The sequence below is a fragment of the Pseudorca crassidens genome, chromosome 12, assembly GCF_039906515.1.
Source record: "Pseudorca crassidens isolate mPseCra1 chromosome 12, mPseCra1.hap1, whole genome shotgun sequence".
Classification (NCBI taxonomy): Eukaryota; Metazoa; Chordata; class Mammalia; order Artiodactyla; family Delphinidae; genus Pseudorca; species Pseudorca crassidens.
In genome coordinates, this window is record NC_090307.1 from 82,412,084 (window position 1) to 82,434,409 (window position 22,326).

A 22,326-nucleotide genomic window follows, 5' to 3' on the forward strand; every position below is an offset into this window, starting at 1 on the left:
AAGGAAGATGGCGGCCTGGACTCCCACAGTAAAAACAGCACTGGAGAGAAGAGACTGCACCGAGAAATACACAGGAAATGGAATTCTATTTTTTTCATTGATTTTTTTAAAATTTTATTTATTTTTAATTGAAGTATAGTTGATTTACAGTGATTCAGGTGTACAACGGGGTGATTCAGTTCATATATATATATATATATATATATATATATATGTTCTTTTTCAGATTCTTTTCCATTATGTTATTACAAGATATTGAATATAGTTCCCTGTGCTATACAATAGGTCCTCGTTGTTTATCTATTTTATACATAGTATTGTGTATCTGTTAATCTTAAATTCCCAATTTATCCCTCCTCCCCTTTCCCCTTTGGTAACCATAACTTTGTTTTCTAAGTTCGTGAGTCTGTTTCTGTTTTGTAAATAAGTTCATTTGTACCATTTTTTTAGATTCCACAAATAAGCGATATCACATGGTATTTGTCTTTCTCTGTCTGACTTACTGCACTTAGTGTGATAATCTCTAGGTCCATCCATGTTGCTGCAAGTGGAATTATTTCATTCTTTTTTATGGCTGAGTAACATTCCATTGTACATATGTACTGCATCTTCTTTATCCATACCTCTGTCAGTGGACATTTAGGTTGCTTCCATGTCCTGGTTATGGTAAATAGTGCTGCTATGTCATTGATTTTAAATGTATCTTTGGGGACTTCCCTGGTGGTGCAGTGGTTAAGAGTCCACCTGCCAATGCAGGGGACACGGGTTCTATCCCTAGTCCAGGAAGATCCCACATACTGCGGAGCAACTAAGCCCATATGCCACAACTACTGAGCCTACACCCTAGAGCCCACGAGCCACAACTACTGAGCCTGTGCACAACTACTGAGCCCATGTGCTGCAACTACTGAAGCCCACGTGCCTAGAGCCTGTGCTCCGCAACAAGAGAAGCCACCGCAATGAGAAGCCCACACACCACAACGAAGAGCAGCCCCCGCTCACCACAACTAGAGAAAGCCCACATGCAGCAACAAAGACCCAACTCAGCCAAAAATAAAAATAACATCAATCATATTAAAAATAAAGAACGAAAAAATATATCTTCAATTAAACAACAACTGCATTACAAATTAATTTAACTGCCAGGGGAGTTTACTACGATTTGTATGTTTCCCCAAACCTCAAAGGTTTAACGATCTAGAGGCACAGTGGAATTTCAGTATGTTATAACACAAATACAGACGTACAGTGCCCTTATCTTGCCACAGGCAGAATGTGTCTCCAGATTCAGAAATGTTCAGATTTTAGGACGGCACAATGTTGCATATGCTTTGTATTATGCAACACCCTCAGGTAGGGCCTGGGATATCACCCTGTAATCAAACATATTCATAACTTGCAGCAAAATGGATGAACAGTCACTCTAAAGGGAATGAATAAGAGTTCGGGTCAGGTTTTGCTACAAAGCTCAAGTCAGGTCTTGCTGCCAAATAAGTAATAAAATAACTTGAGGTTTTCCAGAGTACGGGGTATTTCAGAATTGCAGACAAGAGACGGTGGATCTATCATCATACCTTAATTCCTATGCTAAGTTTGGATTTTTCATATGAAAACGGTACCCTTAGCAAGCATTTTATTCCAAAGTACTGGAAAAGAGAATGCAGGCAAGGAAATAATTACAAGACCCCACTGGTAATACCCAATTGAGCTACTTAAGAAGGGTATAAAAACCTCCTTGCAGCCAGGCATCAAGGTGCTGAGGCAACCAGAATGCAAGAAAACACTCGTTTTGAGAACAGTCCCATTTCCCAAGATGGTGGGTGGAAAAACTGAGAAGACCATCCTAAGCTAAGGATGCCAATGCCAGTGTCAAGATCCAGAGGGAAGCCCCACAGCCCAAAGACCCAAAACAGGAAGCCCCCTGCAGATGGAAGCCTGTCCTAGCAGAGGAACGGCAGATATTCCCAATCTACAAGGTATTCCAGAAAAGTTATATCCAAGCAGAAGTCCACAGCAGTCAAATCCACAATTGAGAAAAAGAAAGAGACGGTTCTTACCACTGTGACAAGGCCAATTGGTATGGATAAAAAGGGTGACACTGAAGAGTTTAAACTTCTCAAAATGCCCAAATATCACCCTCCCAGAGATATGCTTTGAAAACTGTTGAGCAGTGGGGGAAAAAACCCAACTATAATCAACATGAAAACAACTGCGAGTGTTGCTCCTAGGGCCCCGCTGACCATCCTCACTGGCCACCCCAGAGACAAGCAGAGGGTGGTTTCCCTGCAGGAACTGAGCAGGAGCTTGCCGCTTGGGACTGGACCACTAGCCCTCATTCATCTGAGTTCCTTTACGCAGGACACTCAGAATCTGCCATCACCTCTACCAAAACTGACCACGATGGTGTGAAAGTCCCAAAGCATCTCAACAGTGCTACTTTTATGAAGAAGAAGCTGCATGAGATTGGACATCAAAAAAGTTGAGCTCTTCGACTCAGAGGAAGAGAACGATAAGATTCCAGAGCAGAGCAAAAGCCAGACCAGAAAACTGTGGAGTCTCAACTTCTGCCAAAAATCAGAGCCCTTCCTAGCTCCAGGATGGCCTGTGTGCTGTGTGGCCTCAAAAACTAACATTATGCTCACACGCTGGTGTGCTATATCATTTGCAGGGCTCCAGTTAAAATGTCCAAAACAACAACAAACAAACAAAGAGCCTGCTGTGTCAAGGTAACTGCTTTTCTGAAGGCTAACGAATAAATCTGTTAATACGCCCAAATACAAGGCACTCCGCAAGACACAGAGAGCACAAGACAAATATCATGTATGCAACAAATGTCCTAGAGCACCAGTGAGCCTAGAAACACACCAAGGTCATTAGTAAAGGAAAGGGTTCCAAGCCCCAGGTGTCAAGGAAGAAAAGCTTCCAAGACAATATTCAAGGAAAGGAAGTTTCAGGACACAGAGACCACAGGTGTGCTGTTGATTCTGAAGGAGCACTTGGGTCAGCGCAAGGCCGGTCTCCCAGCGCATCTGTGTGAGAATGTCCTTGCTCAGAAGGCTGGGTAGGGCCAGGGACCAAGGCAAATAAACTGTTTATTCCAGGTCAGAAATAAATGTGTAAAGTCCCCCCAAAATGCCCAGTGGAGGTTCAAGACAAATAGGAATCCGTCTCTCTCTTACCCTTTTCTCTGACGTGAGCTTTACAAAAGTTTATCTCCATTCAACGTAATAGGATAGTCTTGTTTTAAGGGCTGAATCAAGAACAAAAATTGTTTTTAGGATACCTTTTTAATTTTAGGAATCTAAACCCCCAAGAACCTAAACAAGGCCCCAAAATGAATTTTAGCATTCTGTAAGCTATGCTACAGGCACATCAGGAAAAACCATGGCATTGCTCGAAAGAATGAGGCAGATCTGCATGTAGTGACATGGAAGGATATCAGGGACAAATCGTTCAACGCAAAAAGCAAGCTGAAGAGCAAAGTAGACAGTAATATACCATTTTTGTAAAACAAACTATATACATGTGTTACACGCATAGACATAGAAATATTTTTCCACAAGCTGTGGTTAAGGGCCAGAAAGAACATACATAACCATTAACATTTGTTTCCTTGGGGCAAGGGATTAGAAAGAAAGGTAGAGCATGTTCCCTTCTATTTCATACATTTCTGCAGCATTTGCATTTTCTTATAATAACTATGCATTATCTCAATTTTTTTAATTTAAAGCAAGATTCTGTTAAAGGAAACAGCAGACTATTTCCAAATAAATGACTTCTCCTTATTGCTCTGTGAGCCACAGCTACAATATCCAGCAATAAATGAAGCTCTTTCTAAATGGGTTAGTTCTTCATATTTAAGACAAGAAGAACAGGAAGACACCTGAAAGTCAGGAAAGCATGAGAAAGAATGAGAGGTGTTGTGGGCCACGTGGGCAAGAACCACATTGAATTCCACAGCTGTACTATCTGATTATTGCAACACCAGACTAATTCTAGAGAGATGGAAAGACTCACCAGATAAAGATTATTTTTGTCCTGAAAGGCATACTGCAACCGGGGGATCCAAGGGCTTGTGCTCTGAGATAATATGTTCTGTTCTTCCTCAAAATATGAAACCTAGGGGGAAAAGAAACTGTTTAGACAATTATAAAGAACTAAGTGTGATGGGGAAAATGCCCTTTGCTCAAACTGATAATTCTAGTTTTGTTTTGTTTTAAAAAAGCCATGACTTAGCCCAACATTCCACAAATCTCATCCTTCTGCCTACTTTGCTCACCATTTTTGCCAGATCCACGTGTCCAATTATTTACTTAACGTATTTCTTTAAAGTCAACTCACTACTTTTAAATCTAAATCTCTTTCTCTTTACCTTCCCTTCCTGAGCAATTCAGTCCTAAAGCCATCAGATGGAGAAAAACCACCAGGTAAGCATCCACGACAGGTGGCAAGGAGAGCCATGGTGGCCCAGAACAGGGTGACTGGTCCAAGCAAGGTGAGGAAGGTCATCACATGTAGGGATGGCCTAGAGCAGGGCATCTGAACCTACCGAGGGGGAAGCAGCAAACACAGTAGATTGGATGGACACAGGTGCATAAAATAAGTGAAAAATATTAAGGGTGATATCAGAGAAGAGAGTTACAAACATGGAAAGTGTGAAAATTACAATGAACCTTGTGAAGCTGGACTGGACTTGGAAGTGTCGATGTGAACACATGGTTTTCAACATATAGAGATAGATACAGAAATAAACAGAGATGTAAATGTGTGTGTGTCTGTGTGTGCGAAGGTAGGTATACTGCATACATGTACATGTTTTCCCTGGCTTTGTCCACTGAAAGGCGTCTGGGAGCAATGACATCCCAATAGCAATCAGAACACCTAGTGCCCAGATCGTGGCCTCTAAATACCATTTTCCACTTAAAAACAAAAACAAAACAAAACAAAAAGAGGTCCTTGGAGAAATGACTGATTGCAGGTCTGGGGCAGGTAAAGTAAAAGTGTAAGAGCCTGAACATCTTGCTGTATCAGAAAGCAACACAGAACTCAAAGATGGGGAATATGTCAAAAGGACACAAAAGCCAACCTGAAGAGATTCTTTTTTTTTTATTTAATTTTATTTATTTATTATACAGCAGGTTCTTACTAGTTATCTATTTTATACATATTCGTGTATACATCTCAATCCCAATCTCCCAATTCATCCCACCCCACCCCCACTTTCCCCCTGTGGTGTCCATACATTTGTTCTCTACATCTGTGTCTCTATTTCTGCCTTGCTAACCGGTTCATCTGTACCATTTTTCTAGATTCCACATATATGTGCTAATATACGATATTTGTTTTTCTCTTTCTGACTTACTTCACTCTGTATGACAGTCTCTAGGTCCATCCAAGTCTCTACAAATGACCCAATTTTGTTCCTTTTTATGGCTGAGTAATACTCCATTGTATATATGTACCACATATTCTTTATCCATTAGTCTGTCGATGGGCATTTAGGTTGCTTCCATGACCTGGCTATTGTAAACAGTGCTGCAATGAACATTGGGATGCATGTGTCTTTTTGAATTACGGTTTTCTCTGGGTATATGCCCAGAAGTGGGATTGCTGGATCATATGGTAATTCTATTTTTAGTTTTTTAAGGAACCTCCATACTGTTCTCCATGGTGGCTGTATAAATTTACATTCCCACCAACAGTGCAAGAGGGTTCCCTTTTCTCTCATTGGCCAACTTGGGGACAATTTGAGTATAAAAATATATTATGACAGGAATGGATTGTAACTCACTGACAGGAAAATGCAAGTCCATACAGATATAAATAAATTCATGGATTGAAAGTTTTAAGAGAAACAGGTATTTCCATAGTTTGAAAGTATCGCCTTCCAAAATATACGTATGTAATTACAAAGGGGAAAGGGGTTAACTCCACAGTGGAGAAGTGTGGCAGATACCAAAGTGACATCCTCAAGAATGTGACAAACTGAAATTGAGACTCACCTGTTGGGATGCAATGAGAGGAACAGAGCATTCTGTCTATGATAATCCTGCCTGAACCTGAATCTCAGCATGAGCAGCATCAGACAAATCTAAATTTTACAAAATAACTGGCCTACAATCTTCAGAGTCGCCAAGGTCATCAGAGTCCGGGAGAAATGAAGGGACTGTTCCAGCCTGAAAAGACTAGAGGGACAGGACAACTAAATGCCACGTGGGATCCTGAAGTGAATCCTTTTGTTCTAAAAGACCATGGAACAAACTGGTGAACCCTGAGTGGGGCCTGAGGATTAGATGGTGGTAATTTTATCATGGTCGATTTCCTGATTTTGATGGTTGTGTTGTCATTCATGGGAAAACGTCCTTGTTATAGGAAATGTACTCTGAAGTACCTGGAGATAATGGGGCATCGGGTTGGTGAGTGATTTTCAAATGGTTCAGGAAAAGGAAGTTGTTGATACTATATGTGATAGTTTTGTGTGTCAACTTGGCTAGGCTCTAGCACCCAGTCATTCAAGCCAACACTAATCTAGGTGTTGCCGTGAGGCTGTTGTGCAGGCGGTGGTTAATTTAGTAAAGGAGGTTATCCTTGATAATATGGGTGTGCCTCATCCAATCAGCTGAAAGGTCTTAAGAACAAAACTGAGGCTTCCCTGAGAAAGAAGAACTTCTGCCTCAAGACTGCATCACCAGCTTCCGCCCGAAAGCTTCCAGCCTCTTGACCTGCCCTACAGATTTCAGCCTTCCTAGTGCCCACAGTCAGGTAAGTCACACACATATGCGTATGTATGTATAGTCAATGTGTACATGTATAGTCAATGTGTATAGATAGCATGTATCACATATATATACTATAGAACCTTGACTGACACACTATACTTGTGACTTTTCTGTAAATTTGTGACTGTTTCCAAGTAATTTAATTTTAAATACACCTTCTTCCATTTCGTTCTAAGAGTAACATCTGTGAAAGTGCCAGGTTTGGATATGCCAGTTAATACTGAACTATTAAATGTTTTAAAATAGTTCTGTCCGTGTACTGCCCAAAATCATCATGCACACCACCAGTTTAACCTCTAACACATCTGGGAAACACCAACCCAACCCCCGAAATCTACCGTGTGGGATTTGCTGATCCTTCTGTTTTCCTGGCACATAAAAAGTGTTCAGTGAAGGCTGGCTGAACAGAAGGGTCTGCACCTTCACTTGCTTATCACTGACGCCTCATCTGACCCCTGAAGCTTCTATTAAAACAAATGGTCTCTGAGGATCTCTTCCAGTTTTCATGGAGCTCTGGGCGGGGTTGCTGGCTTCTCCTAGGCAACAGGTCTTGTTCACAGGATGCTACCTCTTCTCACCTCCTCTCTGGCACTTCCTTCCCCCAACTCCCTGTGCTGACTTCTCTTCTCACACCCTTCAATTCCAAAGCCTCACCATGGCTCAGGTAAGGAATGGGTGGGTGGGATTAATTAGCTCCCGGATGTGTGCAATTTTTAAATCTCCCAGCCCACGCCTTGCAAGGGGTCATCTCAAGTCATTCACCTGGAGGAACGCACGCCTATGTGAATGTCTCTATCACTTGCCTGCAGTATTGTAGACGCTGAATTTGCTTCCTTTGATATGCACCATTTCCCACCTGAAATATAAGCAGCACAAGCCTACATCTAAGGCCTCTTCCAAGGACCTAGGAACACACCAGACACGACTGGTGCTCAGCAGGTGTGGCCTGATGACAGGTGGTTGTTAGGTGCTCGGTGGGTGAGTGGGCATCTTCCACGCCTCTCTTCCGAATGATTTGCCACGTTCTGTCATTTGTCCTTTCTGTGAAGTTGCCCACATTTCATTCCTGAACGCACGCCACAGCTTTCCTGGATGCTGACAAGCAGCTTCCTGCCCTCCGCTGAGTCTCTGACTGGAGACCACACAAAGTCACTTAGGTACTCAGACCCAGATCCCAGCCACATTCTTCCAAAAACGTACGTGATCCCCAAACGTCTCACAAATTAAACTGTGACTCCGAAAAGCAGTTCTTGGGGAGGGTGAGTTACTATTTAATGGGTAGAGTTTCTAGCTGGGATGATGAAAAGGTTCTGCAGAAGGAGAGCGGTGGTGGTGGCACACTGTGAATGTACTTAATGCCACTGAACTGTACACTTAAAAATGGCTAAAATGGTAAATTTTATGTTGCATGTATTTTATCACAGTAACCAAAAAAGGGTTCTTGAGGTTTCCCACCAATCACCCCCTCCCAACTCCAATATCCTTATTTCTCCCCATCTCCCAGTCTATTCGTTCTAAACCACTTAAACAAAAACAAACACATCTGCGTAGCGTTCTAATCCTCACACCTCCAGAACGGCACACATGCCACACTTCCTCCTGGTACATTCTCGTCACTTCTCTCTGTCCGGAGCCCATGCTCCCTCTCAGCACTGTGAACCTTCCCTAACTGTCTCTGGCTCACCCACACCTCTCCTCATTCTATCGTTCATGAATTTGCTAACTGCTCCCTCTTCTGTGATGCTTTAGCTCCTAAGTGCCTGCTTTACGGATCTGTGCTTTACCTCCACTTTCCAAGGTTGTTCTAAAACCCTGAAATTAACAGCCATGGAGCTTCGATTCCTTCTGCAGGCTTCCCACAGAGCTGGGTCCATTATCAGACACATGATGTGCACCTGAACATGGGTAACTAATAAACTGCTGTCTGAACACCATGGCTGATGGTCACCTCTCTAGAAACGAGGCAAATGAATCAATACTGTCTGGAAGCAGTAGCCTTGTTTAAAAGAGAGAAAAACACCACAACAGGAAAGATAACTTCTCACCTGCTCTCCAACCAGCAACTCCCTAGCCATAGAACAATTTAATTTCTTCAGAGGCCTGTTTTAAAATCAAATACACATGCCCACAACACAAATATATAAGATGTGTACGAAAGCAAAGGCTATCTGACTCACCCCATAACATGCACATCTCTGAATCCCCAAGGGATGGTCATGAAAGATCATCTCCAATTCATTAGTGAAAAGGCCAAGTTATTTCTGAATAATATCCAACTATAAAAGCAACTCAGGGGAGCTTGTCAGTCTTCAAAATTAGTCAATGTCAGTTCAAGAGTGTTCAGACCTTCCTGGCTCTGCCACCATAATTAACTAGAGAGGCAGAGGAAAACTGGCTCCATCCCAGATGCCAATTCAGCAGATCCTCATCTCTGCAATGAACATGCTGGTACAGAAAGGGGGAAAATGCTGTGATGTTAAACGCTCCTACCTGCTCCTGGGCCAACAAAGCCTTCTTCTTCATGACTTTCATGGCATAGATGTCCCCGGTCGCTTTCTCTCTGACCACCTGCACTTCGGCAAAGTTACCGCAACCTACCACACTTCTCCCTTCAAAGTCCTTTGCTGAAGGCTGGAGCTCCTGCAACTCAGCTACGATGTCAGAATCTGCAAAAGACGGAAGAGTGACTCCTGATCCATACGTGCTTCAAATACGCGCATCTTTATGAAAGCGAAAAGAAAGGAAGAAAGAAGAAAGTGTTGCGATGTCTTCCCTAGCTGTCAGAAGACACTTAGTCACTTTCTCGTCGTCGTGAATAATTATAAAATCAGCATAAAAGTGTTTTCCTATGCTAAGTTAAAATTAAGGGCTCCAGAAATTCCAAAGCACAGTTTCCATGGCAGCTATGATTTGAATCCTGTAGACGTAGAAAATAGGGGAAGGAGAACAGAAATCATGCTTTTCTTCCTCTCTGGAGGCTGCAGGGCAGTGTGTGATCAAAAGTTCTTACCAGTATTTGAATCAGTTTATAATGGGATGTAAGCAATGTGATCCTCTTGTCAGTCGACTTTGGAGTTGACTTCCAGATCATTCCATTCTGACTACACGTGTCCTGCTCAGTTTTATCCCACTAGCCCAAGTGTTATCTCCCTTGGATCGTGTCAGTAAATACCTTCCTGGCCTTAATATGCAGCAGCGCTACCAAAGGGAAAAAAAAAGCCTGAGCCCAAGGAACCAAATAGAGCCCTGACCCTGGTCCTGCAGAGCTGACGTATCACACACCTGGATGGGTTTGCAACTATCTTTTTTCTTGGCATATAGTCTATTCCTTCTCCGAGTGCAATCTCTCAGTTGGTGTCTTCATCTGCCCTGACTGCTTTAACAAAACACCACAGACCCATGGGCAAAGCGACTTAAACAACAGGCATGTATTTCTCAAAGTCCTGGTGGCTGGGAAGGCCAGCAGACTGAGATCCTGGAGAGAAACCGCTTCCTGACTGATGGACGGCCACCTTCTCCCTGTGTCCTCATGTGGCAGAAAGAAAAGGAGCCCTCGTCCCTCTTCTTCCAGGGACACTAATTCCATCATGGGGGACCACCTTTATGAATTCATCTAAACCTAATTATCTCCCAAAGCCTTCACATGTTGGGGGATAGAGCCTTAACATATGAATTTGGGGGACTGGAGGAGGGGGCGGAACAGTGAGAGATTCTCAGTGTTTAAAGTATGGACTAAACGGGTGGCAGATTTGGAATCTAACATATATTTATTTAACAGCACTAAGTTGGGGCATCACTGGATTTGCAACAACTCTAATGGTCTGAAGAATAGAGTGGAACGTAATTATTAGAGAAATGCAAGTCAAAATTACAATAAGGTATCACCTCACACCAGTCACAACTGCCATCATTAAAAAGTCTACAAATAATAACTGTTAGAGAGGGTGTGGACAAAAGGGAACCCTCTTGCACTGTTGGTGGGAATGTAAATTGGTGCAGCCGCTATGGAGAACAGTATGGAGGTTCCTCAGAAAAACTAAAAATAGAGCTACCATATGATCCAGCAATCCCACTCCTGGGCATATACCCAGACAAAATAATTCGAAAGGATACATGCACCCCTATGTTCATAGCAGCACTATTTACAATAGCCGAGACACGGAAGCAACCTAAATGTCCATCAACAGATGAATGGATAAAGATGTGGTTTATATATATACAATGGAATACTACTCAGCCATAAGAAAGAATGGACTAATAACAACCTGCTGTATAGCACAGGGAACTCTACTCAATACTGTGTAATGGCCTATATGGGAAAAGAATCTAAAAAAAAAATAGTGTATATGTATGTGTGTGTATATATATATATATATATATATATAAATATATATATATGTATAACTGATCCACTTTGCTGTGTACCTGAAACTAACAACACTGTAAATCAACTATACTCCAATAAAAAATTTTTTAAAAAGAAGAATGAAATAATACCATTTGCAGCAACACAGATGGACCTAGAGATTATCATATTAAGTGAAGTAAGTCAGAAAAAGAAAGACAGATACCATATGATATCACTTATATGTGGAATCTAAAATATGATACAAATGAACATATCTACAAAACAGAAACAGACTCAAAGACATAGAGAACAGACCTGTGGTTGCCAAGGGGGAGGAGGGGTGGGAGGGATGGATTGGGAGTTTAGGATTAGCAGATGCAAACTATTATACGCAGGATGGATAAACAACAAGGTCCTACTGTATAGCCCAGGGAACTATATTCAATACCCTGTGATAAATCATAATAGAAAAGAATATGAAAAAGAATATATGTAAGTATAACTGAATCAGTTTGCTGCACAGCAGAAATTAACAACATTGTAAATCAACTATACTTCAATAAAATATTTAAAAAAAAAGAATAGAGCGGAACAGTTATGACTGACCAAATCCTTCAATCCTGCCTGATATAGGGAAACTGCCTCATAAAGAGGGTTACACTCCTAAGCAAGACAAGAGAAACATGTAATCAAAATTATCCTGGAGAATCCCTCAGAAAGGTGCCATGGTGAAGACCAAGGGACTCTTGAAATCCCACGGGTACCCTGGAGTGATCCTCATTTCTGTGGGTGGGCACCAGATAAAGCTGGGAGCCACACTCTAGAGTTACAATCACTCAGAGAGTTGTTCACACAGCGAAAGGGACAGAATCCAACAAAGGGAAAAGCCACTTCATAACCACAGTCACTTGTCAACATATTAATGAATTAGCCGATGCAATTTTAATTGTTGTTACCCACTCCCTTTCTTTGTTGCGTGGGTGGAGTTGAATTAACTTAGCTCAGAGGCTCATACGATGAACATCACTGCACTAACCACATCTCTTACTTCAACAGTCATCCTAAAAACACCTTCTTTTGGCCCCTTGAGTAATCAGGCAAGAGGGGTGGGTGGATCTGCATGAATTCATCGTGACCGTTGGAAAACAAAAAAATAAAGAAAGAGCACTTTCAGGGAGAATTCCATGCAGAAGCAAAACTGAAAGCTGCACGATATTTTCCTTTTGCCCTGACATCACTGTGCCAAGCCCAGCCTTTCTGCCCTGCCCTCTTCCAAGTTTCTTTCAGATCTAGTACTTGAGTTTTGAATTATTAATTCCCCAAATATGCTGGCTTGAACCTGATTTCATCACTGCTCGCACACAAGGCCAGGCTCTCCTGATTCTGTTAGGCCTTGGGTCCCTGTGTTGCTTACAGCATTGTCCAACTTAATAACTCTGGGTCTGTCACTGGCAACCACCAGGCATCTCAATCACCCAGGGAGACAAAACCGCTTGCAGGCAACACCATCGCGATGCTCTCAGAATTCTGAGAAACCATTCCACATCACAATGCTGTTATGCAAAGGCTTTTGGATTTTTTTTTCCCAGTTTAAAAAATCTTGTTACAAGTTGGACTTAAATTATATATCAATTACAGATTGCTCACTGGACAATGAAAGAACATATCAGAAGTCAGTTTTCACCAGTGGACTTTCGCCTGCATTGGTTTCCATCTACATGTCCAGAAGGTCATCTCTGCTTTCGTCACTCTCCACTGTCAGCTGCTGGGTCCCCCACTTCTTAACCTCAGAACCACAGGAAGCTGTGTCCGTCATGGGGTTCATTTTGCACACGACAGATTTCATTGTGGTCCGCCCTCCAAATGTGTAAGCTGACCAAAGACACCAAGTGGCTTACTGGTTTTGGTGCCGAGGGTAGGCGCCATTGCCCAAACTTCCTCTGGGGCTTCCTGGCCTCGGCCGTGTCCTGCCAACTCCCTCCCCTGTCCGACAGGGTCAGGCTTGTGGATTATTAAGGTGAACAGGTGAGATGCTAAACTCATGTCTATGACTGTGGAAAAATAACCCTTCACAACTTCTCTCCCTACCAGCAACTTCTGTGACTTCAAAACCACAGCGACCCTTCATCCCTGCCCACTCTGAGCCCAGTGCAGACTGAACATTGAGGGGAGGTAAAGACCCAAAGCATGGAATGAAAATGCAGTCAAAGAAGGTCCTTGTCAGATATATATTTGGACCCAGGAGGCAAAAGCCACCACAGATGAGTGCACTGCTTCCTTTTTTGAAACTCAGTATTGCAACACTTCAATCTCTAGGAATTCATCCTTCACAGAAATGCTCCAAAGACATACATATCAAGATACTTATGATAAGCGCTGTTTGTTACAGGAAAAAAATCAGAAACAACCTAGAGGTCCGTTAGTAGGAAAGGGGAAACAGCCTAAGAGTCCACCCACATAAAAGAATATTAGGCACATGTTTAAAAGAATTCAGTAGCTCGACCTCCACTAGAGTCTATGTTCTTCAAGAACAAGGATTTTTTCTGTTTTGATCACTACTGTAAACCCAGTACCCAAAACAGAAGCTGACACATAGCGAGTGCTCCGTAAATACCTGTCGAGTAAATATTTTGCTAGGTGAGCAAACCTAGTGGCAAAAGCATTATAAACATATGAGCCATCTTGCATAAAATTAAAACACAGTAATGTTAGAACGTGCAATGGAAAAGGGTTCATTGCTCAAGCTAGTGGATTGGTATGTGGGGGCTCACGACACTCGGCTCTTCACCTTTAGGTATGTTTGAACATTTCATGATAAATATTTTATAAGGACAAAAGAAAAACTGCAGTACTACACACCAAATCGTTAACAGTGGTTATCTTAGGAAAGATTTTGAGGGATTTTCTCCCACTCTGACCTTTTATATTTAACTTTGTATTTTTAAAATATTTTTATTGAAATATAGTTAATTCACAATGTTGTGTTAGTTTCAGGTGTACAGCAAAGTGACTAGCTATGCACATATAAATATTTTTTAGATTCTTTTCCATTATATGTTATTACAAGATATTGAATATAGTTCCCTGTGCTATACAGTAGGTCCTTGTTAGTTACCTATTTTATATATAGCAGTGTGTATATGTTAATCTCAAACTCCTAATTTATCCCTCCCCTCTCCTTTGGTAACCACAGATTTGTTTTCTATGTCTGTAAGTCTATTTCTGCTTTGTAAATAAGTTCATTTGTATCATTTTTTTTAGATTCCACATATATGTGATATCATGATATTTGTCTTTCTCTGTCATACTTCACTTAGTATGATAATCTCTAGGTCCATCCACGTTGCTGCAAATAATTACTTTGTATCATGTTTGCAATGTGGGGGGGCTTCTTAAAGTTACATTTTGCCCAAAGTACTAAGGTTGTGAACATATGCTTGCCTGCAGCGAACCTAGTTAAGAGGGTAGAATTTCAGCTACTGTCAGATCACCAAGAACAGCCCAACTTTAACCATTATCAACACTTTGTCTGCATAATATCACGCTTGTTTATTTTTTACACAAAATATGTGATATACTACATAAGATTTTGCTACTTATTCTGTTCATCAGCAATAGTCAGTCAACCAATATTTATTAAAACCTTCTGTGAACCAGACACTGTTTTAGGCACTGGGGCTAGAATAACAATTAAGAAACAAAAAGCCCTTCCCTGGTTCCCAGATGCCAGCTCCCTGCCCTCTCTTGGCCCAAGCTAGGGGCACTGCTTCAGGGCTGTATTATTCTGTCTCACTTCCTCCAACAGTCCCTGAAGAAAATCTCCATCTCTATGGCAAGACTCGAGAAACGTATGCAGTAAGAGCTGTTGGACCCTTCTTCCCATGGAGAAATGAAGCTTACATTCCAAAACAGAAAATCAAAGGGGGGAAAAGAGCATACTAATGCAATCACCCCTTTCCAGTCATAGTCTCTCAACCATACTCTCCAGGAAGCCTCTTTAAAAATATGAAACAGCTCCCTGGAAGAGGATTCTATTAGAAAAATCTGTGTTTCACTAAGTCTAGTCCCCTGATTACTGAATGAGTCTAGAAGATCCACTGCTTTAAAGGAACCGGAGGGCAATCTCAAGACTAAAGAAGGTGCATGTTGATAGCTCAGTAAATTAGTCTGTCACATAATTCCTTCCCCTCCCACTCCCTATTTGAGAATTTAAATATTCCACAAAATAAGGTGGGAGCTTATTCAAACAAACACAGAATCATGAACAAATACGCCAAGTACATTTTCAAGTTAAAGGTACACAATATATTAAACGTTGAGGTTTATGGTTATCATTATTGGGTAACATTTATTGATTGTTTCTACGTGCCAGGCAACATGATAAGCCTGGACTGTGCACTAACTCATTCAATCCCTATTGATGAGATAATGCGTTTTCCCCTTTTTTGCAGATGAGGGCACTGAGAACAGACAGGGTACCAATGGTCACTTAGTAATACATTGGTTTAATCCACTCAAAACTTCCAGGTCCTTTGGGCAATGTATATCCCCCTTTCCATGAGGTCCTGGTTATCACAGTGCCCTGGACCCCTGGGCACCTAAATGAGGCCAATCACAGTACTTCACACCCTGGCCCAGTGACTGGTCAAGGGGTGGGCAAGTGACCCAAAGCAGAGCCAATGAGAATCTTCCCTGGGATTGCATGAACATAGACAGTGGAAGATACACGTAGTTCCCCGGCACATGGAATCTGTGGGGCCCTATGCCTCACTGCAAACAGTGGAATGCAGCCAAAGAGATTCTACGTCCCTTCCAGGCCTGAGCCCAAAAAAGGCCTGGCAGCTCCCGCTTTTGTGCTTTTGGAAACCCTGAGTTGCCATGGAGGAGGTCTAGACATCTCTGCTAGAGCGTAGACCAGGGGTCAGCAGCTTTTCCTTAAAGGGCCAGACAGTAAATATTTTAGGCTTTGTAGGCCATATGGTCACGTCTACTCAAATGCCTTGTGATGTGACAGCAGCCCTAGGGAACAGGCGTGGCTGTATTCCAGCAGAACTTTGTTTACAAAGCAGGCATCCCAGGCTGTAGTTGGCCAACCCTTCATGGAGAGACCACACAGAAGAGCCGTATGGAGAGGAAGAGGCCCTGAGATTTCATGGCGAGAGAGAAAGGCCCGCTAGTCCCAGAGTTCTGGGTGGTGGGGGGCTGCCCCGTGCATTGTAGGATGTTTAGCAGCATCTCCGGGCTCCACTCATTAGCTGCCATGAGCCCCCTCCCTGCCAGCTGTGACAACCAAAACTGTCTTCAGATACTGCCAAATGTCCCTGGGAGGCAAAATCACCGCTGGTCGAAAAACACTGGGGTCACGTGAAAAAATACGAAACTGGGGAACCAGCAGTCAACTTCCCCACCACGTGGAAGTCAAGGAGAGTCGAGAACAGGGTGCATTCGTGGACTTCCCTGGTGGTCCAGTGGCTAAGACTCCACGCTCCCAAATGTAGGGGGCCCGAGTTCGATCCCTGGTCAGGGAACTATATCCCACATGCTGCAACTAAGACCCAGTGCAGCCAAATAAATAAATAAATACTTTAAAATAAATAAATAAAACACAACAACAAGGTGCGGGCAGGGCCGATTCATGACTTTCACAGTCCCTAGGCACTTTTGCCTTCGTCAGTCCCTTGCTCCATAAAAAATATATTTTATATAAATATATATATTTTTTATGACTGCATTGGTATAAAGATGAATATAATCCAGAATCATTAAACATTATTAGCATACCCATATTTTCTTATGATTTTAAAATAAATTAAGTTAAACTAATTACAATAAATTCAATTTATTAAAATTAAATACTGTGGGCACTAAGCACTGTGCTTATAATGCTTAATGAATAATCAGCTTTGAGTGAGTGTAAAGATGGAGCCAGAGGATGTTATTTAAGTCCTTGGAACCAGCCATGCCTAAAAGTTGACCCATTCCTGGACTATCAGTTTCATGAGCCAAAAAAAATTCATTTTTTGGGATAAACAACAAAGTCCGACTGCATAGCACAGGGAACTATATTCAATATTCTGTGATAAACCATAATGAAAAATATATATAACTGAATCACTTTGCTGTACAGCAGAAATCAACACAATGTTGTACATCAACTATACTTCAATAAAATAAAAAAAATTTTTTTCATTCACTTTTTGGCCTAAGCTAGTTTGAGTTGAGTTTCTGTCACCTGCAACCAAGACTTATCCGGTCTCCCAGAGACAGAAGGTGGAAGCTGACCTTGAAGGTGAGTCCGTCTAAAGCAGACTTCCCACCCACTCCCACTGACCACAAATGCCTCCCGCCCCTGGCATCCTTCTAGTTCTCTCTAAGCAGGACAGTTTTCAAGAAAAAGTTGCCCACACTTACACTTCTGGACAAAGTTGCTCACGTGCTTAATCTTCATCAGAGCAGGCTGACTGCATTCTTTAAAGAGAACAAAGAGGGCATCTAATATCCCTTCTCGGGAAAGAGGAGACATCTGCTGTTGAGTCATGAAGGGTGGTTTCCCCTAAAAACAGCAAACAGCAGATGGAGACACTGTCAATAATGAAAAGCTTTGATCAATAACATGCACGCAGAGTAAATTGCAAGCTACCAACTCGACTAACTGCTCACGACACACGCTAACAACATAATTCGGTGGCCTCGTTCTTTAAAGCAACATCCATTGACAGTCATTAAGTTATCACTTGGACATTCCATCACCGTGGGCTTCTTCCTCCAGCACCTCGGGAGAAAAACTTCACCAGCGTGCCAAGAGTAAGAAAAGGTCCTTCTTTCTTAATGGTCTGAGGATCGTGGGGACATTTACTCTGAACCCTGCTGGTCCTGTCACGTCTCCATGTCTCTGCACTAGGACACAATGATTGCCTCTTCCTCCCTGTGTTCCCAGAGGTTTGCTGACATAACTTCGGTTTAATTCACTTGAACAATCTAGGGTTGTGTAAATGGAGTGACTGCACTAAAGCTGAATTTATTCACGATCTCGAGCAACAGCTGCAAACTGGCAAACTGCATCTAGCCCACAGACATGTTTTGTTTGGCCTGTGGTATTTAAAATAATTTGAGTTATCTGCCAATATTGAAAAATCAGGAGATTTCACACCAAAAAAAAAAAAGGGGGGGTGGGGAGGATTTCCGGCTTCTTGTGAGACCCTGGCAGATCTGGCAACAATGCCCCACCTTCCTGCCTGGGGATGCTGAGCTGCAGCTGAGGAGCGCTGCCCCTCTGGGTAGCGGATGTGGTCTGCATTTCACTGCAGACCTGACTCGCAGCTCTGCCATCTGGCTCACTTGACTCCTTTACACTGCCTGGCCCCCAAAGACATGAGTTTGCACCCCTGGTCTAGAGCAATGAAACCCATGTGCCAAGCTGTGGACTGTGTGCAGGTCTCTCTGCAAAGCCGGCCACCAACAGTTCCTCTAACTCTGAAGGCACTTGCCACTGCACCCACCAAGAGTCGGAATCTATTTCCTCTCCCCGTGAATCTGTGCCATCGCCATGACTCACGTCAACCAACAGAACATGACATAAGGGATCATGTGCCAGTTCAAGGTGGAGCCCTTAAGAAGTCTGGCACCTTCTACTTTTGCTTTTTGGGGGAAGCCATCCACCAAGTCAAGAAGCTTGGGCTAGACCAGGGGTCAGCCAAATCTGGCCCACTGCGTGTTTCTATAAATAAAGCTTTATTGGAACACAGCCATACCTATTAATTTACACATCATCTATGGCTGCTTCTGTGCTACAATGACAGAGTTGACTAGTTGCAGCAGAGACCGTAAGGCCCATGACATCTAAAATACTTATTATCCACAGAAAAAAATTACAAGCCCCAGGTTAGACTCACTGAATAATGAAAGACCTTTGGAAAAGAGAGGTCAGTAGAACCCTGAGGCTCCCCAGCCAGCAGTTGGCACCCAAATGTTCCAGTCCCAGCCAAGCTCCCAACTCAATACAGCCCCATGAGTGACCCCAGCAGAAGAACCACCTAGTTGAATGCAGTCAACCCACAGAATCATAAGACAAAATAAATCACTGTTGTTTTAAACTTTGTGAGTGGTTTGTTACACAGCACTGGGTAACAGAAACAGATTGGCTACATCTGAATCACTTGGAGAACTGGAGCACTTAAAAAACAAAAAAAAAACAGATTCTCAGGTTCCACCCCAACCTACTGAATTCCAATTTCCCAGTTTGTAGCTTAGAATATGTTTAGTAACAAGTCCTCCCTAGAGAGTCAGACCTCAGCCAGGTTTGTGAAGCACTGGGTCACAAAAGGTCACCCTTCTGTCACTTTAGAGTTCTGCCACTAACTGGGAAACTAAGATTCTTTGTTTCTTCTGTTCCTTAATGAGTTTAAGCAGCTGTTCCCAAATACAGTACTGAGTCTTAACAAAGTTTTCAAGTCTGCCATGAAATAAGAAAAGATGAACACCACATGATGACTCTTTTCTAAAGCTACATGTATTCAAATTGTAAAATGGTCCTTTATTCTGCAACGATGTCCTTCCTCTCGTGGTATTTCTTAAAATGTCCTTTCTTTATGAAATAAAGAAGATAATACGATTTTCTTTTTTCTGTGTGTTTTTTACATTCCTTACTTGGCAAATTAGAAAGTTGGCAAACCTAGGTCAGCCCAGCAAATTTGTAAAATTTTGCTGGCTCGAAAATTTTAAAGTCTGCCAACCACTGACCTAGAGCTTGTGGGGAAGTTCTGTTAAGTAGAAACTGAGACCCTGTCTAAAGTACTTACCTAAATGGAAAACAAAACCGCTACTCTCTATCCAAACCTAATTAAAAGGGTGCTGGGATAGGGATGGAGTAGGATAATTAAATAGTTTAGAAATCCCACTAGGGGATTAAGGACAGAGAGGGAATTTTAAGGGAGTCTGGGAGACTGTTATAAGCTAATGACCACTCAAGAAAAGAATCCAATAACCTAGCAACAACCTATACTACCTTGAAGGAAGACCAGGTGCATCCAAGTACCAAGTACGCTAAAGCCACAAGTCCTGACAGCTAAAACACGAGACAATAGATATGGGCTCTGAATCTTTTTACACGAAGTCAGGAAGTTAATGGTCCTTGAAGAGGAGCATTTCTGCATGTAGCCAAGACAGAAATATAGGTAAAAGGAGAAAGAAACTAGGTGAAAGGGGACATTATATTGAAACCTGAGATGAATTACCATATTTTAGTATATGTTACCACTCTCCTGCTAATATACATGATTTAAGTAGCACCATGACAGTCCCGGTTAGACCATATAGGGTCAAAGGAAGAACTAATGATATAAGCCTTGATGTCCGCCCAAAAATGAGAAAAAAGGTGGTCTTCTCCCCTCCCCACGTTTTCTCTGACTATAAAAACGTAGCCCCTCTTTGCTCTCGGGGCTGCATTCCCTTGTTGGCTGTTTGTATCTCTCACAAGCATCCTATGCTAAGAAACTCACTCTTTGCCTTTTCTGTGCTGAGACAAGAGAACCTGAGCTTCAGTAAGTCCTGACACCAGGTGAGTGGTTTCAATTAAAGGACAGTGGGTTCAAGTCCCCTCCTAAGTCAGGGATCGTGGGTTCAAGTCCAATCTGAGTTTTGGCTGTGTTCAAGTCCCATCCAAGAAGGAATGCAGTTTCAGCTGGAAGGGGGAAAAACAGTATCCTTACCTGTTTATATTAAGGCAAATGTTAGGGTTACGCTACACTTGCAAATAACAGCTTTCCTGGGGGCGGGGTGGAACTCATTAGTTTAAAAAAAAAGATGAATTAGGGGTTTATCCACAATCCTTGCTGTTAAAATGACATTTAAGTACAAGACACACTTAATAAACTCTGACATACTCTGGCGGTATTGCCCAGCAGTTACATACCCACAGAACAAAAACTGGGCATGGCTTTGCCATTTACAAGCTGTGTGATTCTGGGCAAGTCTTTGTCTCCCTCCACATCTGCATATGATAAGGCCTTAATAAATTCTGTCATAAGTTGAAAGTTTGGCAGTAAAACGATAAAGGGGCTAAAAAGTGGTAGCACTCAGTCAGCTGAGGTTAAAAATAGACTATTCATTAGTGAAAAATGGCTCATGACTTAAATGGTGATGGGGATGGTCCCACCTACACTTTCAATCTGTCCCCATTCTGATCTGTTTGAACATTCCCCAATACCAATATCTTGGGAAAAATGTCCTCAAGATCGTATTAGTGTTGAAACTAATATAACATTGTATAATACTACTACATTTAAACCAGTATAGTTGGTTTAAATGTAATAGTATTACTATTAAATACTATTAAATTTAATAGTATTACTATTAACTTACTATTAAATAGTATTACTATTTATCATCCTATAGGTATCACACAAAAATGCCTTCTTAAATATAACTACTGCTATGTGAACATAAATTTATTATTACTGGGCTTCCCTGGTGGTGCAGTGGTTAAGAATCCACCTACCAATGCAGGGGACACGGATTCAAGCCCTGGTCCAGGAAGATCCCACATGCCGTGGAGCAGCTAAGCCCGTGCACCACAACTACTGAGCCTGAGCTCTAGAGCCCTTGAGCCACAACTACTAAGCCCGCGCACCTAGAGCCTGTGCTACGCAATAAGACAAGCCAATGCAGTGAGAAGTCCGCACACCGCAACGAAGAGTAGCCCCCGCTCTACACAACTAGAGAAAAGCCCACGCGCAGCAATGAAGACCCAACACAGCCAAAAATTAAATAAATTAAATTTTTTAAAAAAGCCTATGAGAGCATGTATTAATTGGAAAGAAAAAGATCAGGAAAGACTGCTAAAAAAATTTATTATTACTGTCACTAATACTATTTCTACACTTATTATTAATAATAGTTACCATTTATAAAGGGCTTACCAAGAGCTGGGCAAGAAACTAAGTACTTTACATGGATTATCTCATTTAATCCTCACAACTCTGTAAATTAGGTGTTATAACCTCTATTATAAAGAACGGAAAATGGATTCAGAGAAGGCAACTGACTCGCCCAAGGTAACACAGCTAACAAGTACTGGGGCCAGGGTTCAAACCTAAATCTTCACCACTATCTGTATGGTCCCTTTGACTTACGAATACATAAGTCAAACAAGGATTTCTACTTCAACGGTGTTCCACCTACATCAGAAACAAAAGAATTAGA

General features: G+C 42.1%; 1 protein-coding gene across 11 annotated transcripts in view; it reads right to left on the reverse strand.

The window, feature by feature from the left end:
* Window positions 1–22,326, reverse strand: part of CIT (citron rho-interacting serine/threonine kinase) — a 167,990-nt gene that overhangs the window by 143,998 nt on the left and 1,666 nt on the right. For 10 of the 11 annotated variants that reach the window (XM_067700789.1, XM_067700794.1, XM_067700796.1 and 7 more), the window contains exons 3-5: window positions 17,539–17,680; window positions 9,270–9,445; window positions 4,018–4,119 (exon numbers count right to left, since the gene is read on the reverse strand). In XM_067700789.1, the coding sequence (XP_067556890.1) occupies window positions 4,018–4,119; window positions 9,270–9,445; window positions 17,539–17,680 (420 nt within the window). Of the gene's footprint in view, window positions 1–4,017; window positions 4,120–9,269; window positions 9,446–12,175; window positions 12,311–17,538; window positions 17,681–22,326 lie in introns of those variants that run through there. The other variant, XM_067700797.1, reaches the window with a different exon arrangement.